Source organism: Microcaecilia unicolor, chromosome 7 (genome assembly GCF_901765095.1).
Source record: "Microcaecilia unicolor chromosome 7, aMicUni1.1, whole genome shotgun sequence".
NCBI lineage: Eukaryota > Metazoa > Chordata > Amphibia > Gymnophiona > Siphonopidae > Microcaecilia > Microcaecilia unicolor.
In genome coordinates, this window is record NC_044037.1 from 134,702,905 (window position 1) to 134,720,633 (window position 17,729).

Here is a 17,729-nt window from a genome sequence, read left to right on the forward strand (position 1 = left end):
ACAGAAAAGTCTTGGGTAACATGACAATGAAAAGAAGACGAACAAAACTGATAGTAATATAGCAAGCAGGTGTCAATCACATTTGCTGATCTTTGTGGTACGCCTTATCAAAGAGATGGGTCTTCAGTAGTTTGCAGAAGTTGGTTAGATCGTGAATCATCCTTAAACTGCGCGGTAGTGGATTCCAGTATTGTGTGCTCAGGTAGGTAAAATTTGACGCATGTGTTAGTTTGTATTTCAGACCTTTGCAGTTAGGGAAGTGCAGATTAAGGAATGTGCGGGATGATCTTTTGGCATTCCTGGATGGTAAGTCGATCAGGTCTGACATGTAGGCTGGTGCATCTCCGTGAATGATTTTGTGCACTAGGGAGCATATTTTGAACCTGATGCGTTCTTTAAGTGGGAGCCAGTGTAGTTTTTCTCGTAGGGGTTTAGCATTTTCATATTTCATAAACTAGTCTATTCTGTAAATAATCCCATTCATCCCTAGAAAATGTGTCTAGTTTTACCTTCTTTATGTTATCTCTGAAGTCTTGGTACAAAATAAGTACCTGAATATATGTAAACTGCTTTGAATGTAGTTGCAAGAACCTCAGAAAGGCGGTATATCAAGTCCCATTTCCCTTTCCAATCTCAAATTTATATCCCGAATGCGATTGGATACACTCTCCAGTGGTAACGAAGTGGAGATAGAAGTTAGTCTGATCTATCGCCACTGTCAGAGCCTGCAAATATCTCTGTGCTTGTGCCACTATCATGATCATCAGATCACAAGAACACTTATTGAGAACCTTGTTCCAATTCTGGACAAAAACAGGATCTTCCTGATATAATCATGGTTCCTTAAGTATGTGCACTAGGATTGGGGGATGGGAATGAGGGACATTTCCCTTGCACAATGTAGAGTCTGTTCAGCTTCTTTTGCAGGCACTGAAGTTGTTTTATGGTTAAATCTTTTTTATTATTATGAACATATAAAGCTTGCCAGAATACAACCATGGTATGTGGTCTATGAACTCTAATACAACAAGCAACTAGTAGTACTTTCCAAAGTCCAGTATTTCCATTTATTCCCCTCCCTACTCCCCCCCAACAAACCCTCCCTCCCTCCCAATACTACCTCCCTCCCTTCCCTTCCCCCCACACAAGCTGTTTATCTGATGATCAGGTAGAGTCTCTTTCCCAGTCCTTCTAATTTAGAATCTTACTTCTTGCCAAGGGTTGTAACGTGTCCCAGAAGTTCTCCCATGTTCTCTGAAACCTCTTGCCCTCCTCCGTCGACAAATCTTGATAGCTTCTTCTCTCTAATTTCAAAAGTTCAATCATTTGTATTCTCCAGGATCCAATTGTGGGGGCTCTAGTATCTCGCCAATGTTGTAAGATTACTCTTTTTCCCATCAGTATCGCTCTCTGCAGAAAAGCGAGGAAGCCCGGTGGGGCTGGCTTGACATATTTATATTCTCCAAAGAGAATCAAAGGGTGTCTCTGTGTTGTGCGTCCCCAGTATCTCTTGGTCTCTCTCAAAATTTGCGTCCACAGTTGTAAAATATGTTGGCAGTACCAAAACATGTGAGCAAGTCTAGCCAAAGACTGTCCACTCCATGGGCAGACTCCATTTCCTCCAAAGCCAGCCCTCTTCGCCCTGTCCGGGGAGATGTATAGTCTTAAAGCAAATTTATATTGCATTTCCCAATATCTAGTAAAAATGGAGGATTTTTGAATCGAAATGATAAAGTTGTGCAATATTTCTTCTGTCACTTCCGTCAACAAATCTCCAGCCCACCGTTGGGCGCTAGTTCGAAAGTCTATATTCTCCGTCGAGTCCTGCAGTGATCTATGGTAGTATTTTAGTGGCACTACTGCTTGTGCCCCTAAGGTCAGGTCTGAGCTCAGGGTGTCTTGAACATCTTCGCTTAGATTCGACCAACCCAGGGATCTGATATAGTGTCTGACCTGAAGGTAGGCGAAGCGGTCTGACTCCTTAAGTTTGAACTCCTTTTGTAGTTCCACAAAGGGTTTGGTCTCGCCTTCCTCGGAGACCAATTGATAAACATATTGAATCCCCAGCTTTCTCCAGTTGCTGAAGGTCTTCGAGGAGGTGCCCTCCGGAAAGTCAGGATTGTGAAGCAAAGGCAAGAAAGGGGTCGCCCTCCAGTCAAAATGGTATCTCTTACACAGCCACTTCCATGCTGCTCTCGCTGTTGTCACTAGTGGATTCTTCCCCAGCCCCCACGGGAGCGTTCGACCTGATGCATGTAATACCCATCCCAGGTGTGCAGTTGGGGACATTTGCATCTCTAATTGGGTTGCTGAAAAATGGTGGTGCCCTGTCAGCCAATCCCTGATATGCCTCATGGAGCAAGCTGTGATTAAATGACGTATATTTAATAATCCCATTCCCCCCTGTGGCTTTGGTTTTTGTATGATATGTATGGGGAGCCTAGGCCTTTTCTGATTCCACAGGAATTTTTGTATTAGCCTGTGTAATTCTTTCTCCTCTCTCCTCCTCAGGTGGATTGGTAACACCTGAAACTTGTACAACCATTTTGGGATTATTATCATGTTTACTAGCCCCACCCTACCCATTAATGATAGCGGACAAGAGCTCCATAGCTGTAACAATCTTCTAGTGGTTTCTAATAAAGGTCGGACGTTCGTATCGTATAGGGCCTTCATTTCTATTGGTATAGTGACTCCCAAGTAACAAAGGTACTGAGTCCCCCAAGGAATCGGGGGCTGCCCCCTCCAAGAACTCTTAACCGTCTCTTCCAGTGGGAGGGCCAAAGACTTTGTCTGGTTCAATGTATATCCGGATAATTCACTATATGTGTCGATTACCCGTAGGAGATTGTCTAGTGAGGTCTGAGGGTTACTCAGCAGCAGTAATACGTCATCTGCATATGCAAGTACTTTTAGCTCTGTCCCATGAACTTGAATACCTCTAATGTCCTTATTTACCCGTATCTCAATCAACATGGGTTCTAGGGTTAACAGGAAAAGCAGTGGGGAGAGGGGGCATCCCTGCCGAGTACCTTTATTTATCCCAAAATCTTCTGTCAGGACCCCATTCACTCGAACCATAGCCCGTGGCTGGTTATATAGCACTTGTATGGCCTGCAGAGTCCATCCCTCCAAGCCTACTTGTCCCAGTGTTTCAAACATAAACGCCCAGTCTACTTGGTCAAATGCGCGTTCTGCGTCTAAGCTCACAATCATCCTGCCAGTATTAGTGTCATCTTCTGTAAGCATGGCCATGATAAGTTTCCGTACGTTTTGGACTGATTGTCGCCCTCGCACGAACCCCACTTGTTCCTCCCCAATGAGGTTTGGCAGCAGAGGTGCCAGCCTGTCCGCCAATATACGAGACAGTATCTTGACTTCCACATTTATGAGGGAGATGGGTCTGTAGGAGCCTGGTTGTAATGGGTCTCTACCCTGTTTGGGTATTAAACTAATTGTTGCCAAGTTAGTATGTTGCGGAAAGTGGCCTACCTCCACCACTGTGTTTAAGTGTTCAGTCAGGGGACCTACTATCTGCATTTTTAGTATTTTATAGAACTCCCCCGACAAGCCGTCCGGTCCCGGCGCCGAATGTAGTTTCAAGGCACTTATGGCTTGTTGTAATTCTTTTACTGTCACAGGACTATCTAAAGTCTCTACGTTGTCTGCTGGAATCCTTCCTAATCCCCGTGTTTGTAAATATTGCCTTATGTCCTTCTCCGTGTGTCTGGATTTGGTGGTCACCCCGTATAATGTAGCAAAGTGATCTCTGAACACCTGTGCTATCTCGGTCATTTTGTTTGTTACTTCTCCTGTAGGCTTCTTTATAGCAGGTATAAAGTGGGATTTTCGAGAGCCTTTCACTACTCTAGCCAGCATCCCTCCCACTTTATCTCCAAATTTATATAAATTAAATTTCCTGTATATCTGGGATCGTGTAGTTCTCTCATGTAGTAGGCTGTTTAAAGCTGTCCGGGTGGCTATCATTAGTTCATACGTCACTTGAGTTGGGGCTCTAGCATATTTTTTCTTAACCGCCTGAAATTTCTTCTCTAAATCCACTATCCCCTGTGAGAGGCGTTTGTTCCGGGCGCTGACATAGGCGATTATGTCACCTCTTAAAACAGCTTTTGCTGCTGACCAAAATAGGGTTGGATCTTCTTTGTGGACCTGGTTGTTATCTGAATACTCTCCCCATTTTTTCTGGAGAAACCCTTCAAAGTCTTTGGAGCGGAAGAGGTAAGCTGGGAACCTCCACCCCGGGGATTGCCTGAAATATTTTGGATTTTCCACATCTAACCAGACCATGGCGTGATCAGAGATTTCTTCTGGTCCAATTCTAGCTTCTCTGACTCTAGGAAATAGGTCCTGTGTTGTAAGAATATAGTCTATTCTAGACTGCGTATGATGTACTCTAGAGGTATGTGTATAGTCCCTCTCCTCCCCGTGCAAAATCCTCCAGGGGTCCAACAGGCCCATCTCTCTACAGAAAATCTGCAGTAATGAATTACTAGGATTTTGTTTCAGTTGTTGTTTCTTAGACCTGTCTAATTCCATATCCATTGTTTGGTTTAAGTCACCTGCCATAATTAGTGGTAATGTTGGTACAGTCTTATATTTCGCTAAAAGTTGTGCATAGAAAGAGTGTGCTGGGGTGTTAGGACCATATATGGAGGCTAAATGTAGTTCTACACCTTGTAAGTTAATTTTAATCCCCACTATCCTCCCCTCTCCATCCTTGAATATCATTTGTGCCTGACACATTAGGGATTTGTGAATGAGAATGGCAACACCGCCTTTTCTATTAGCTGCTGGGGAACAAAACACCTCTCCCACCCAATGTCGTCTCAGCTTCTCATGCTCTTCCTGGGAGAGCCTAGTCTCCTGGAGGCACGCCACTCCCGCCCCGTGTCTCTTCAATGCTGTCAGTATTTTTGCTCGTTTAATGGGGGAAGTGATGCCACCTACATTCCAGGAGACTATGCGAACTCTATTTGGGGATATGCTCAGTTGGTTGAATCTGGGCCATTACAAAGATGATCACTTTTACCCCCTCGAAGTGCCCAGCCACCACTCCAAGGGTCCCCATCTGCACATCATTTTGGTTCAGCCTCTTCTCTAGATTTCCCTCATGATTCCTAACCTGTGTCATCAAAAAATCAGTTGTTTTGTTAAGAACTGCTTGTGTGTCTTCTTCCCCCCCTCCCCGCCCCCTTCCCTCCCCAACCACCCTCTGTCTTCCCCCCCTTTTCTTCTCTCCCCAATCCCTAAATCCCTTACAGCAAATGCCCATATTAATGGGTGTCAGGGGTTTCTGTCTCTCCCGGTCCTCCACCCACTCCAACACAAATCAAGTTCTGTGAGCCCTGCAACTCCAGCTGTCACAAACCTAGATATTCCTGCTCCAATGCAGTCTTCCTGTAGGACTTATAATCAGTCATTGTCATTTGGGTCCCGCTCTTGTGCTTCCAAAGTTTGTACATATGCCTGTGCTTCTTCTGGGGTTCTCAGGGCCTTCCATTGACCATTGTCTCTCACTCTCAATACAGCTGGATAGGCCAACATGAATTGGACCCTCCGTTCGTATAGTTTCTTACAGTATTGAGTGAATTTTTTCCTCTTTTCCTGTAGTCCCGCTGAATAATCTTGGAATATTAGGATTTGTTGTCCGTCAAATTTAACCTCATTTCGCTTCTGCCGAAACCCCCTCAGGATTTCATCCTTGTGGATGTAATTATGCACCTTCAAGATCACCGTTCTGGGGTTTCGCCGTCCATCTTGTTGTTTACCTATGCGGTGTGCTCTTTCCAAGCACAATGGCCCCGCATGGTCCGATAGTGCGAATTCAGTCGACAACCATTTCTCCAGAACTGACATTAGTACTGAGGCTCCCACCGACTCCGGAAACCCCACAATACGGAGGTTCATTCTGCGGGAGCGATTTTCAAGTTCGTCGAGCTTCTCTTGGAAAATCTCTAGTTTGGCGTCCATCTTGGTCTGGTGTTGTTGCGCAGGGGCAAACGTCTCTTCCAGCGCCATCATTCGCTGTTCCAGCTCTCCTGTCCTCTTTGCGGTTTCTGTGGTGAGTGATTCTAGCGCATTCAACTGTTCTGCAATTTTATCCCATTTTGGGTCAATCGCGGCTCTCACCACTTCTGCCAGCTGCTGTAGTTGTTCGGCCGTGAACGCCCCCGAGGCCTGCGGCGGTGTTCCGACCTCCAGGCCCCCCACCGCCTTCGCTGTTTCTTTTTCTTTTTTCGCGCTTTTGGGGGGCATTGTCTTCGAAACGGCGCTCATATATTTGTCCATGCAGTTCTTCTGTTTGATCGCCAGCGAGGTTTTTGTCTCGTTTCGTGTTTGCAGGGTTGTTTTATAAGAAAGTTTGAGTCAAAGGACCGGGAGAGCCCAGATTCACGTCCGCCTCGTCCTAAAGCATCACGTGACCCCCCCCCTGAAGTTGTTTTAATGGACAAACCTATCATTTCAAGTTTTCATCTACATATGGTGTATGCCATCTGGTGTATGTGGGCAAAACTCGGCAACCCTTGAAGACCTGCATTATAGAACATCAAAGTTGCTTCCAGTGCCAGGATGAAAATGCATCCCTAATGTCCTACCGTTTATCTCACATGCACTCTTTCGGTGATATTCAGTGCATTAGAAGTGGTGGTATCTCCCCATCGAGTTGGAGATGTTGAGAAACTCTGCTGCTTTAAAATGAAAAACACTGGATTTTCTTTTTGATTAGTGTTCAACCTCATGGACTGAATAGGGAATTGGATTGGTGATCTAGTTTCAAAAACGTTTTGGGTGCTCCTCCTTTAAAAGACTTTTTTATGTAAGGCGTTTCATCTTTTTCTCACCAGCCCCAAGCACTGCGAAGTGTAAGGTGTTGTTTTGTCAGGTATGAGTACATAAAATTTGTTTTATTTTGAGTGATAATGATACACGCATTTTGGATGTGTAAACTGATGCATATTTTTTCTAATACTTTTCCATTTGCTTTGCGTGTTGAGAGCTAACACAACCCCAGAAGCAGTCATGTGAGTGCTGCCGAAACGCCATCCTACATCTTTGTGTAGGCATTGGATGTGGGTTTGGTTACCAGTGCAGGTTGTTTTTGGAGCAGATAAGTGATTGCATCTTTTTGATGTTACATTTAATGTTTTATGTTGTGTCTCAAAAAATTCTTAGAGACTGCTACTTTTTGAATCATTTCTTGACGTTTTCTATGCGTATTTTATGGTTACCTGTTCATGTCATTTGATGAAGGTATAAATGTTTGAACTTATGCTTGATGGAGGTACAAATGATTGAACTTATGCTTGATGGTCATAACCTTTAATAGTTTAGCGCTATAAGAGGTCTGTTGACCTGTCTTGACAGAACCTGGTTTTATATGATGTCCTCCATTCACCACTTGATATCTTGGTAGTTTTTTGGAGTTATCACTCTATAACCTACTTTTTTTTCGCCTTTATAGCCCACCAGTGCACTTAGCTCATTTGGAAGCTACACACCAAAGAGCCTTCTTTTGCTTAACCGCATTACTTTGAAATTCTCTTTCATTTACTCTGAGGACTGAACCATCCTTTATGAGATTCAAGTCAGCCTTTAAAAACTATTTGAGCAGGTTTATCCCAATTATTTTCACACTACTGGGCACTGAGGCATATGCAGGTAGCAGCCACAGAGATGGACTGTTATTTATAGTGCTGTTTTGTTGCTTGTCTCTTTCTATCGTGTTACTACTGACAATGGTGTGAGCCTTGCTCATAGGAGCCAACTTTTCAAAATGATTGGGGGTACTGAATTTTTTTTTTTTTTTTTTTACAGGTAGTGCGTGCATCCCCTGCCTCAATACCTTAAAATTCTGTCTACTGCAGTCTTCACCTGGGCAGTGGCAGCGCCACTCATAGGCTGCCTGCACCAGGACTTCTTCCCTGAACAGTCCCACCCCTCAGTCCCCCTGTACTGTGCAAATATAAAGAGATGCAAATTTCAAAAACTGACATATTTCAATCACTATGCTATAGGTTAACAAATAAAACAAAAAATGGAAAATATGATAATATCATTTTAGTGGACTAAATACATTTTTCAATTAGCTTTCAAAGGCCAAAACCTATTTCCTCAGGTCAGGAGAGTATACTGCTGTTATGGTATTCTGTTCTGACACAAGAAAGGAGGGTTTGATCTCCAAACATTAGTCAAAAATGTATTAAAATTAGTCCAGTAAACATATCACCTTACGTCCATTTTCTGTGTTTATTAACACAGCTACCACACTACTTTATCCTAAACTAAAAATAAAATTAATTTTTACCTACCTTTGTGGTCTGGCTGTTTATTGTTTCTAATTGTGTTGGTCCCAGTCTCTTGTTTCTTCTTTCCGCGATCTTTAATTTTCCCCCCTTTTCATCCAGCGTCTACCCCCTCTCTCCTTCCAGCATCTGCCCCCTCTTCCCCCTTTCTATCCAGCATCTGACCCCTCTTTCCCTCCTTTCCATCCAGCGTCTGCCCCCTCTCTTCCCTCTTTCCATCCAGCGTCTATTTTCTCCATCCATGTGTAGTTTTTCTCCTCTTTTCCCTTTCCCTCATCAGTATGCATCTCCTTCCTCTTTCTTCACTCCCCTCCATCCATATGCAACTCCTTCCTCTCTCTTCCCTCTCCTCCATCCATATCCACCATTTTTCCTCTCTCCACCCCTCCATCCATGTTCATCTCACTTCCTCTCTTCCCTCCCCTCCATCTATGTCTAGCATTTTTCCTCTCTCCCCTCCATCCAAGTGCATCTCCTCCTGTCTTCCCTCCCCTGTCCATTTCCAGCATTTCTTCTCTCCCCCCTCCATCCATGTGCATCTCCTCCTGTCTTCCCTCCCCTGCATCCATGTTCAGCGATTCCTCCCCTCTTCCCTGCCCCCTGCATCCATGTTCAGCGATTTCTCCCCTCTTCCCTGCCCCCTGCCCTCTCCTGCATCTATGTTCAGCGATTTCTCCCCTCTTCCCTGCCGTCATAGGCGGTCGGTGGCCCAACTGTTTGGGGAGGCTAAAGGGGGTGGGGTTAGGGGTGGGGCTTACATCCATAATTGTCTAACACAGAAAAAAAATAAGTTAAAATAAAATAGTCACAATTAATACCATTTATAACATTTAGATATTAGATATGTATCATATGACAAAGAATAAAGTGGTTGCTCAAAGCATATACTAACCACAATCGCTCAACTGCAAAACACTATGCACAAATTTGTGCAAAAACACACTCAGAAACTTACTGTACCATAAATATTACACTGGGCAATATAGTGAATGCTACATACCTGTAGAAGGTATTCTCCGAGGACAGCAGGCTGATTGTTCTCACTGATGGGTGACGTCCACGGCAGCCCCTCCAATCGGAAACTTCACTAGCAAAGGCCTTTGCTAGTCCTCGGGCGCCCATGCGCACCACGCATGCGCGGCCGTCTTCCCGCCCGAACCGGCTCGTGTTCGTCAGTCCCGTATGTAGCAAGACAAAGGCAAGGGAAGACACAACTCCAAAGGGGAGGCGGGCGGGTTTGTGAGAACAATCAGCCTGCTGTCCTCAGAGAATACCTTCTATAGGTATGTAGCATTCGCTTTCTCCGAGGACAAGCAGGCTGCTTGTTCTCACTGATGGGGTATCCCTAGCCCCCAGGCTCACTCAAAACAACAACCATGGTCAATTGGGCCTCGCAACGGCGAGGACATAACTGAGATTGACCTAACAACTTATCCAACTAACAGAGAGTGTAGCCTGGAACAGAATAAAACATGGGCCTAGGGGGGTGGAGTTGGATTCTAAACCCCGAACAGATTCTGAAGCACTGACTGCCCAAACCGACTGTCGCGTCGGGTATCCTGCTGCAGGCAGTAATGAGATATGAATGTGTGGACAGATGACCACGTCGCAGCTTTGCAGATCTCTTCAATAGTGGCTGACTTCAGGTGGGCCACTGACGCAGCCATGGCTCTGACATTGTGAGCCGTGACATGACCCTCAAGAGCCAGCCCAGCCTGGGCGTAAGTGAAGGAAATGCAATCTGCTAGCCAATTGGATATGGTGCGTTTCCCCACAGCCACTCCCCTCCTGTTGGGATCAATAGAAACAAACAATTGGGCGGACTGTCTGTTGGGCTGTGTCTGCTCCAGATAGAAGGCCAATGCTCTTTTGCAGTCCAATGTGTGCAGCTGACGTTCAGCAAGGCACGAATGAGGACGGGGAAAAAATGTTGGCAAGACAATTGACTGGTTCAGATGGAACTCCGACACTACCTTCGGCAAGAACAGGGTGAGTGCGGAGGACTACTCTGTTATGATGAAATTTGGTGTAAGGGGCCTGGGCTACCAGGGCCTGAAACTCACTGACTCTACGAGCTGAAGTAACTGCCACCAAGAAAATGACCTTCCAGGTCAAGTACTTCAGATGGCAGGAGTTCAGTGGCTCAAAAGGAGGTTTCATCAGCTGGGTGAGAACGACATTGAGATCCCATGACACTGTAGGAGGTTTGACGGGGGGGCTTTGACAAAAGCAAACCTCTCATGAAGCGAACAACTAAAGGCTGTCCTGAGATCGGCTTACCTTCCACACGGTAACGGTATGCACTGATTGCGCTAAGGTGAACCCTTACCGAGTTGGTCTTGAGACCAGACTCAGACAAGTGCAGAAGGTAGTCAAGCAGGGTCTGTGTAGGACAAGAGCGAGGATCTAAGGCCTTGCTGTCACACCAGACGGCAAACCTCCTCCATAAAAAGAAGTAACTCCTCTTAATGGAATCTCTCCTGGAAGCAAGCAAGATACGGGAGACACCCTCTAACAGACCCAAAGAGGCAAAGTCTACGCTCTCAACATCCAGGCCGTGAGAGCCAGAGACCGGAGGTTGGGATGCAGAAGCGCCCCTTCGTCCTGTGTGATGCGGGTCGGAAAACACTCCAATCTCCACGGTTCTTCGGAGGACAACTCCAGAAGAAGAGGGAACCAGATCTGACGCGGCCAAAACGGAGCAATCAGAATCATGGTGCCTCGGTCTTGCTTGAGTTTCAACAAAGTCTTCCCCACCAGAGGTATGGGAGGATAAGCATACAGCAGGCCTTCCCCCCAATCCAGTAGGAAGGCATCCGATGCCAGTCTGCCGTGGGCCTGAAGTCTGGAACAGAACTGAGGGACCTTGTGGTTGGCTCGAGATGCAAAGAGATCTACCAAGGGGGTGCCCCACACCTGGAAGATCTGGCGCACTACTCTGGAGTTGAGCGACCACTCGTGAGGTTGCATAATCCTGCTCAACCTGTCGGCCAGACTGTTGTTTACGCCTGCCAGATATGTGGCTTGGAGCCACATGCCGTAACGGCGAGCCCACAGCCACATGCTGACGGCTTCCTGACACAGGGGGCGAGATCCGGTGCCCCCCTGCTTGTTGATGTAATACATGGCAACCTGGTTGTCTGTCTGAATTTGGATAATTTGGTGGGACAGCCGGTCTCTGAAAGCCTTCAGAGCATTCCAGACCGCTCGTAACTCCAGGAGATTGATCTGCAGATCGCGTTCCTGGAGGGACCAGCTTCCCTGGGTGTGAAGCCCATCGACATGAGCTCCCCACCCCAGGAGAGACGCATCCGTAGTTAGCACCTTTTGCGGCTGAGGAATTTGGAAAGGGCGTCCCAGAGTCAAATTGGACCAAATCGTTCACCAACACAGGGATTTGAGAAAACTCGTGGACAGGTGGATCACATCTTCTAGATACCCAGCAGCTTGAAACCACTGGGAAGCTAGGGTCCATTGAGCAGATCGCATGTAAAGGTGGGCCATGGGAATCACATGAACTGTGGAGGCCATGTGGCCCAGCAATCTCAACATCTGCCGAGCTGTGATCTGCTGGGACGCTCGCACCCGAGAGACGAGGGACAACAAGTTGTTGGCTCTCGTCTCTGGGAGATAGGCACGAGCCGTCCGAGAATCCAGCAGAGCTCCTATGAATTCGAGTCTTTGAACTGGGAGAAGGTGGGACTTTGGATAATTTATCACAAACCCCAGTAGCTCCAGGAGGCGAATAGTCATCTGCTGGACTGTAGAGCTCCTGCCTCGGATGTGTTCTTCACCAGCCAATCATCGAGATAGGGGAACACGTGCACTCCCAGCCTGCGAAGCGCCGCTGCTACTACAGCCAGGCACTTCGTGAACACTCTGGGCGCAGAGGCGAGCCCAAAGGGTAGCACACAGTACTGGAAGTGACGTGTGCCCAGCTGAAATCGCAGATACTGCTTGTGAGCTGGCAGTATCGGGATGTGCGTGTAGGCGTTCTTCAAGTCCAGAGAGCATAGCCAATCATTTTCCTGAATCATGGGAAGAAGGGTGCCCAGGGAAAGCATCCTGAACTTTTCCTTGACCAGATATTTGTTCAGGGCCCTTAGGTCTAGGATGGGACGCATCCCCCCTGTTTTCTTTTCCACAAGGAAGTACCTGGAATAGAATCCCAGCCCTTCTTGCCCGCATGGCACGGGCTCGACCGCACTGGCGCTGAGAAGGGCGGAGAGTTCCTCTGCAAGTACCTGCTTGTGCTGGAAGCTGTAGGATTGAGCTCTCGGTGGGCAATTTGGAGGTTTTGAGGCCAAATTGAGGGTGTATCCTTGCCGGACTATTTGAAAAACCCAACGGTCGAAGGTTACAAGAGGCCACCTTTGGTGAAAAACTTTCAACCTCCCCCCGACCGGCAGATCGCCTGGCACTGACACGTTGATGTCGGCTATGCTCCGCTGGAGCCAGTCAAAAGCTCGCCCCCTGCTTTTGCTGGGGAGCCGTGGGGCCTTGCTGAGGCGCACGCTGCTGACGAGAGCGAGCGCGCTGGGGCTTAGCCTGGGCCGCAGGCTGTTGAGAAGGAGGATTGTACCTACGCTTGCCAGAAGAGTAGGGAACAGTCTTCCTTCCCCCATAAAAACGTCTCCCTGAGGAGGTAGATGCTGAAGGCTGCCGGCGGGAGAACTTGTCGAAAGCGGTACCCCGCTGGTGGAGCTGTTCTACCACCTGTTCGACTTTCTCTCCAAAAATGTTGTCCGCTCGGCAAGGGGAGTCCGCAATCCGCTGCTGGATCCTATTCTCCAGGTCGGAGGCACGCAGCCATGAGAGTCTGCGCATCACCACACCTTGAGCAGCGGCCCTGGACGCAACATCAAAGGTATCATATACCCCTCTGGCCAGGAATTTTCTGCACGCCTTCAGCTGCCTGACCACCTCCTGAAATGGCTTGGCTTGCTCAGGAGGGAGCTTGTCCACCAAGCCCGCCAACTGCCGCACATTGTTCCGCATATGGATGCTCGTGTAGAGCTGGTAGGACTGAATCTTGGCCACGAGCATAGAAGAATGGTAGGCCTTCCTCCCAAAGGAGTCTAAGGTTCTAGAGTCTTTGCCAGGGGGCGCCAAAGCATGCTCCCTAGAACTCTTAGCCTTCTTTAGGGTCAGATCCACCACACCAGAGTCGTGAGGCAACTGAGTGCGCATCAGCTCTGGGTCCCCATGGATCCGGTACTGGGACTCGATCTTCTTGGGAACGTGGGGATTAGTTAAAGGCTTGGTCCAGTTTGCCAGCAATGTCTTTTTTAGGACATGATGCATGGGTACTGTGAACGCTTCCTTAGGTGGAGAAGAATAGTCCAGGAGCTCAAACATTTCAGCTCTGGGCTCATCCTCCACGACCACCAGGAAGGGGATGGCCGTAGACATCTCCCAGACAAAGGCCGCAAAAGACAGACTCTCGGGAGGAGAAAGCTGCCTTTCAGGGGAGGGAGTGGGATCAGAAGGAAGGCCATCAGACTGCTCGTCAGAGAAATATCTGATGTCCTCCTCCTCCTCCCACGAGGCCTCACCATTGGTATCAGACACAAGTTCATGAACCTGTGTCTGAAGCTGTGCCCGACTCGACTCCGTGGAAACACGGCCACGGTGGGAGCGTCGAGAGGTAGACTCCCTCGCCAGCACCGACGAAGCTCCCTCCGCCGACGTCGTCAGGGAGCCTTCCTGGGAGGCGGCCGCAGTCGGTACCGATGTCGGAGACCTCACCCCGGGCAAGGGCCCAGCCGGTGCCTCACTCGACGGTACCGGTGGCGCAAGCACCCCCGGTATCGGAGAGGAAGGGCGCAACAGCTCTCCCAGGATGTCCGGGAGAACGGCCCGGAGACTCTCGTGCAGAGCGGCTGTGGAGAAAGACATGGAAGCCGATGCAGGCGTCGAGGTCAGAGTCTGTTCCGGGCGTGGAGGCTGTTCCGGGCTGTCCAAGGTGGAGCGCATCGACACCTCCTGAACAGAGGGTGAGCGGTCCTCCCGGTGCCGATGCCTACTGGGTGCCGACTCCCTCGGCGACCCAGAGCTCTCGGTACCGATGCGGGAAGGTGACTGGTGTCGATGCTTCTTTGATTTTTTCAAACGAAGCATGTCACCGGAGCTTCCCGGTACCGACGAGGAGGATGTAGAATCCAGCTGTCTCTTCCTCGGGGCCGAGGCCGAAGAAGGTCGGTCTCGGGGGGGCTGTACCGCAGGAGCCCTCAGGGTAGGAGACCCACCGGAAGGCTCACTGCCACCAGCAGGGGAATGGACAGCCCTCACCTGCACTCCAGTCGAAGCACCACCGTCCGACGACATCAGCAACAGCGGAGGTCCTGGTACCACCGACGCCGACGCAGCCTTCCGATGTCTCGGTACCGACGATGCAGAGGGTCGATACCTCGTTGCCGTCGATGTAGTCGATGCCGAGGTCGAAGGTTTTGATGCTGTTGACGTCGATGCACTCGATGCCTCCGGTGCTGTTGTCGACGAAGAGCCCGAGAACAACACGTTCCACTGGGCCAATCTCGCTACCTGAGTCCTCTTCTGTAAAAGAGCACAAAGACTGCAGGCCTGCGGGCGGTGCCCAGCCCCCAGACACTGAAGACACGACGCGTGCCTATCAGTGAGCGAGATTACCCGGGCGCACTGGGTGCACTTCTTGAAGCCGCTGGGAGACTTCGATGACATGGGCGGAAAAATCACGCCGGCGAAATCAAAATTTGCGATGGTGACGAAGGGCACCAAAAATAAGGGAGAGAGAAAAACCCGTACCGAGGCCACAAAAAAGGCCTACCCCGAAAGCGAAAGGAAACTTACGTCGGGGAAACAAACTAGACACACGGGAAGGGACAAAGACCGAGGTCTTTCTTTTTTTTCGAAATCGCGAAGACGTGCGAGGGTCAACTTGAGGGGCGCGAAATGGCAGCAAAACATGACTGTCCCGAGCGCAGACAAAAGAAGACTGACGAACACGAGCCGGTTCGGGCGGGAAGACGGCCGCGCATGCGCGGTGCGCATGGGCGCGCGAGGTCTAGCAAAGGCCTTTGCTAGTGAAGTTTCCGATTGGAGGGGCTGCCGTGGACGTCACCCATCAGTGAGAACAAGCAGCCTGCTTGTCCTCGGAGAAACCAATATACCACCCATACAGATAACATCACAGACCGTCAACAATATGAAACAAGGGATCATATCACAATTCTCATGTACAGCCACAAAACATCTTATTAACGACCAGGTAGAGAAGAGTTTTCAAATTTCAATTTTGCCACAGTATGTCATCACAAAAAAAATATAAGAAAACCAATGGACTGCATTAGGAGCTTATAGCCAATTTAGTTATGTTTAAACAAAAGAGATCTGCATGAAACAAAATATTTATTTTTTATTTTGACTTATAATCTAAAACCTGTCTCAGAGCCAGCACCTCTTCTGAAATCCAACTTGCGGCGTGCCACAATTTCCTTTGAATTGATAGTAAGTCTGGGAACACTAGTATTCAAGTTCAGCCAGCCACTGGGTGGATAGTATTCACAATGAGCTTCTTTTAATAATGACCATAGAGATAAGAGTTTTCAAATTTCAATTTTGGCACAGTATAAGTCATCACAAACAAAATATAAGAAAACCAATGGACTGCATTAGGGGCTTACAGCCCATTTAACTATGTTTAAACAAAAGAGATCTGCATGAAAGAAAATATTTCTTTTTTATTTTGACTAATAATATAAAACTAAACCTGCCTCAGTGTCAGCACCTCTCCTCCTGAAATCCAACGTATGTGCGGCGTGCCCTCAGAATAAGAACTGTAACCGTCGGAGCACTTTTCAAAATTTTTGGGGGTGCTAAGCCCAGTGGAAATAATCCTTCCTTGGACACATACAAGGAATATTCTCAATATTGGGGGTGCTCAAGCTCCTATGCAAACTCAATAATAAAGATTTTAGTAAGCTTAGTTGCAGGAAGAAAGGGTGATCAGAATATATCTAAAATTCAATTACATAGATAATTTCATTTGGACTGCAGGCTGGGATTAGAGAAACAGCTTCCCTGTGTTATCCAGACCCGAGGCTATTTCCCCACCATGCAATTTACAGGTAACTTAAATTTTGTAGTTTCTTGCTAGACCAAAAGCAACTTTTCAGCAGTCTACAACATCCTCGTTTTACTGGGGAAAAATGAAGGAACAGGAATGTTAAAATAATTTGTTACCTATTCCCCCCCCCCCCCCCCCCACACACACATACACACTTGCCCTCTCTCTTTTTTGTTTTGTTAATCCGCCTTCCATGGATGTCCCATGGCCAGTTAACTCTGAACTATGGCTAGCATTAGGGACTGGAGGGAACCGTTTATTCCAAACATCTTTGTTCTGATTTCCTTTGGATTCTGTGGGTGTGCCTCCTGTTAGACACTAGGAATTATGTCTGTAAATTGTTAGTGAACACCCTGACCACAGTTTGAAAGGCAGTGGAACTGAGGTTTGGCTAAAAATACCATTAATTGGATTGCATTGCAGCTTATATTATGGTATTTCACTTCCTGGAACCTTGTCTAAAAAAATAAAAATAATTGAAATTTTAAGAAATGGATTTCTATGACAATTGAATTGGTTCTGTTATTTTACAAAAAGCAGTTTAACTAGAGCATTTTTTTTTTGTTCAACAACTTACTGAAGGGTCCCATTGACAGAGCAAATCTGCTACTTGACTTGCTGAAACAAGGCTTCGCCACAATTTCCTTCTGGACGGTCTGGGAAAGTATTACAGAAAGCCACTCTTAGCCAGAACCCAGCCTTCCCTGACGGTGACCTGACAGGTTCCGCCCGCGCGTTCCCGGCGCTTTTGCATGATGCAATGACGAGAGCCCTGGTAGGCAGGGTTGCCAGGTGGAAAATATTTTTCCAGCCCAAAGGAGCCCAAAATCCAGCCCAAAACCCGCCCAAACTCAAACCCCGCCCCTGACACCCCCGCCCCCGCGTCATCACCCCCGCCCCCGCCGTCATCGGCCCCGCCTCCACATCATCGGTCCCTCCTCCGTCATCGGCCCTGCCTCCCACGTCATCGGCCCCGCCTCCTACGTCATCGGCCCCGCCTCCCACGTCACTAACCACGCCCAAAAACGTCGCTAACCCCGCCCACCGCGGCCGAAAAAGCAGCCCAAAAAACCGCCCGAAGCCCAAAAAGCAGCCCAAAAAACCGCAACCCGCCGCGGGCAAAAATTTCCCACGGCGGGTCGCGGAAAACCGCCCAATTGGGCGGTAAAACCGCCCACCTGGCAACACTGCTGGTAGGGAAGGCGCAGGCGCTGAAGCAGATGAGATTGTTATCTAATTGATCGCTACAGTACCGCTATTGGTAGCGTAGCGATCAAGGGAGCAGTGGAGCACTCAGCAGG

The 17,729-nt window shown here is 48.2% G+C and overlaps 2 protein-coding genes across 5 annotated transcripts in view; one reads left to right on the forward strand and one right to left on the reverse strand.

Moving 5' to 3' along the window:
• Positions 1-17,729, forward strand: part of YBEY (ybeY metalloendoribonuclease) — a 383,228-nt gene that overhangs the window by 350,842 nt on the left and 14,657 nt on the right. The window contains exon 6 of one of the 2 annotated variants that reach the window (XM_030210681.1): positions 7,837-7,855. The exons of the other annotated variant lie outside the window; for it this stretch is intronic. Within the exon in view, the coding sequence (XP_030066541.1) occupies positions 7,837-7,840 (4 nt within the window). The 3' untranslated portion in view covers positions 7,841-7,855. Of the gene's footprint in view, positions 1-7,836; positions 7,856-17,729 lie in introns of those variants that run through there. 2 annotated transcript variants of the gene reach the window in all.
• Positions 1-17,729, reverse strand: part of C7H21orf58 (chromosome 7 C21orf58 homolog) — an 872,003-nt gene that overhangs the window by 104,133 nt on the left and 750,141 nt on the right. The window lies entirely within an intron of this gene.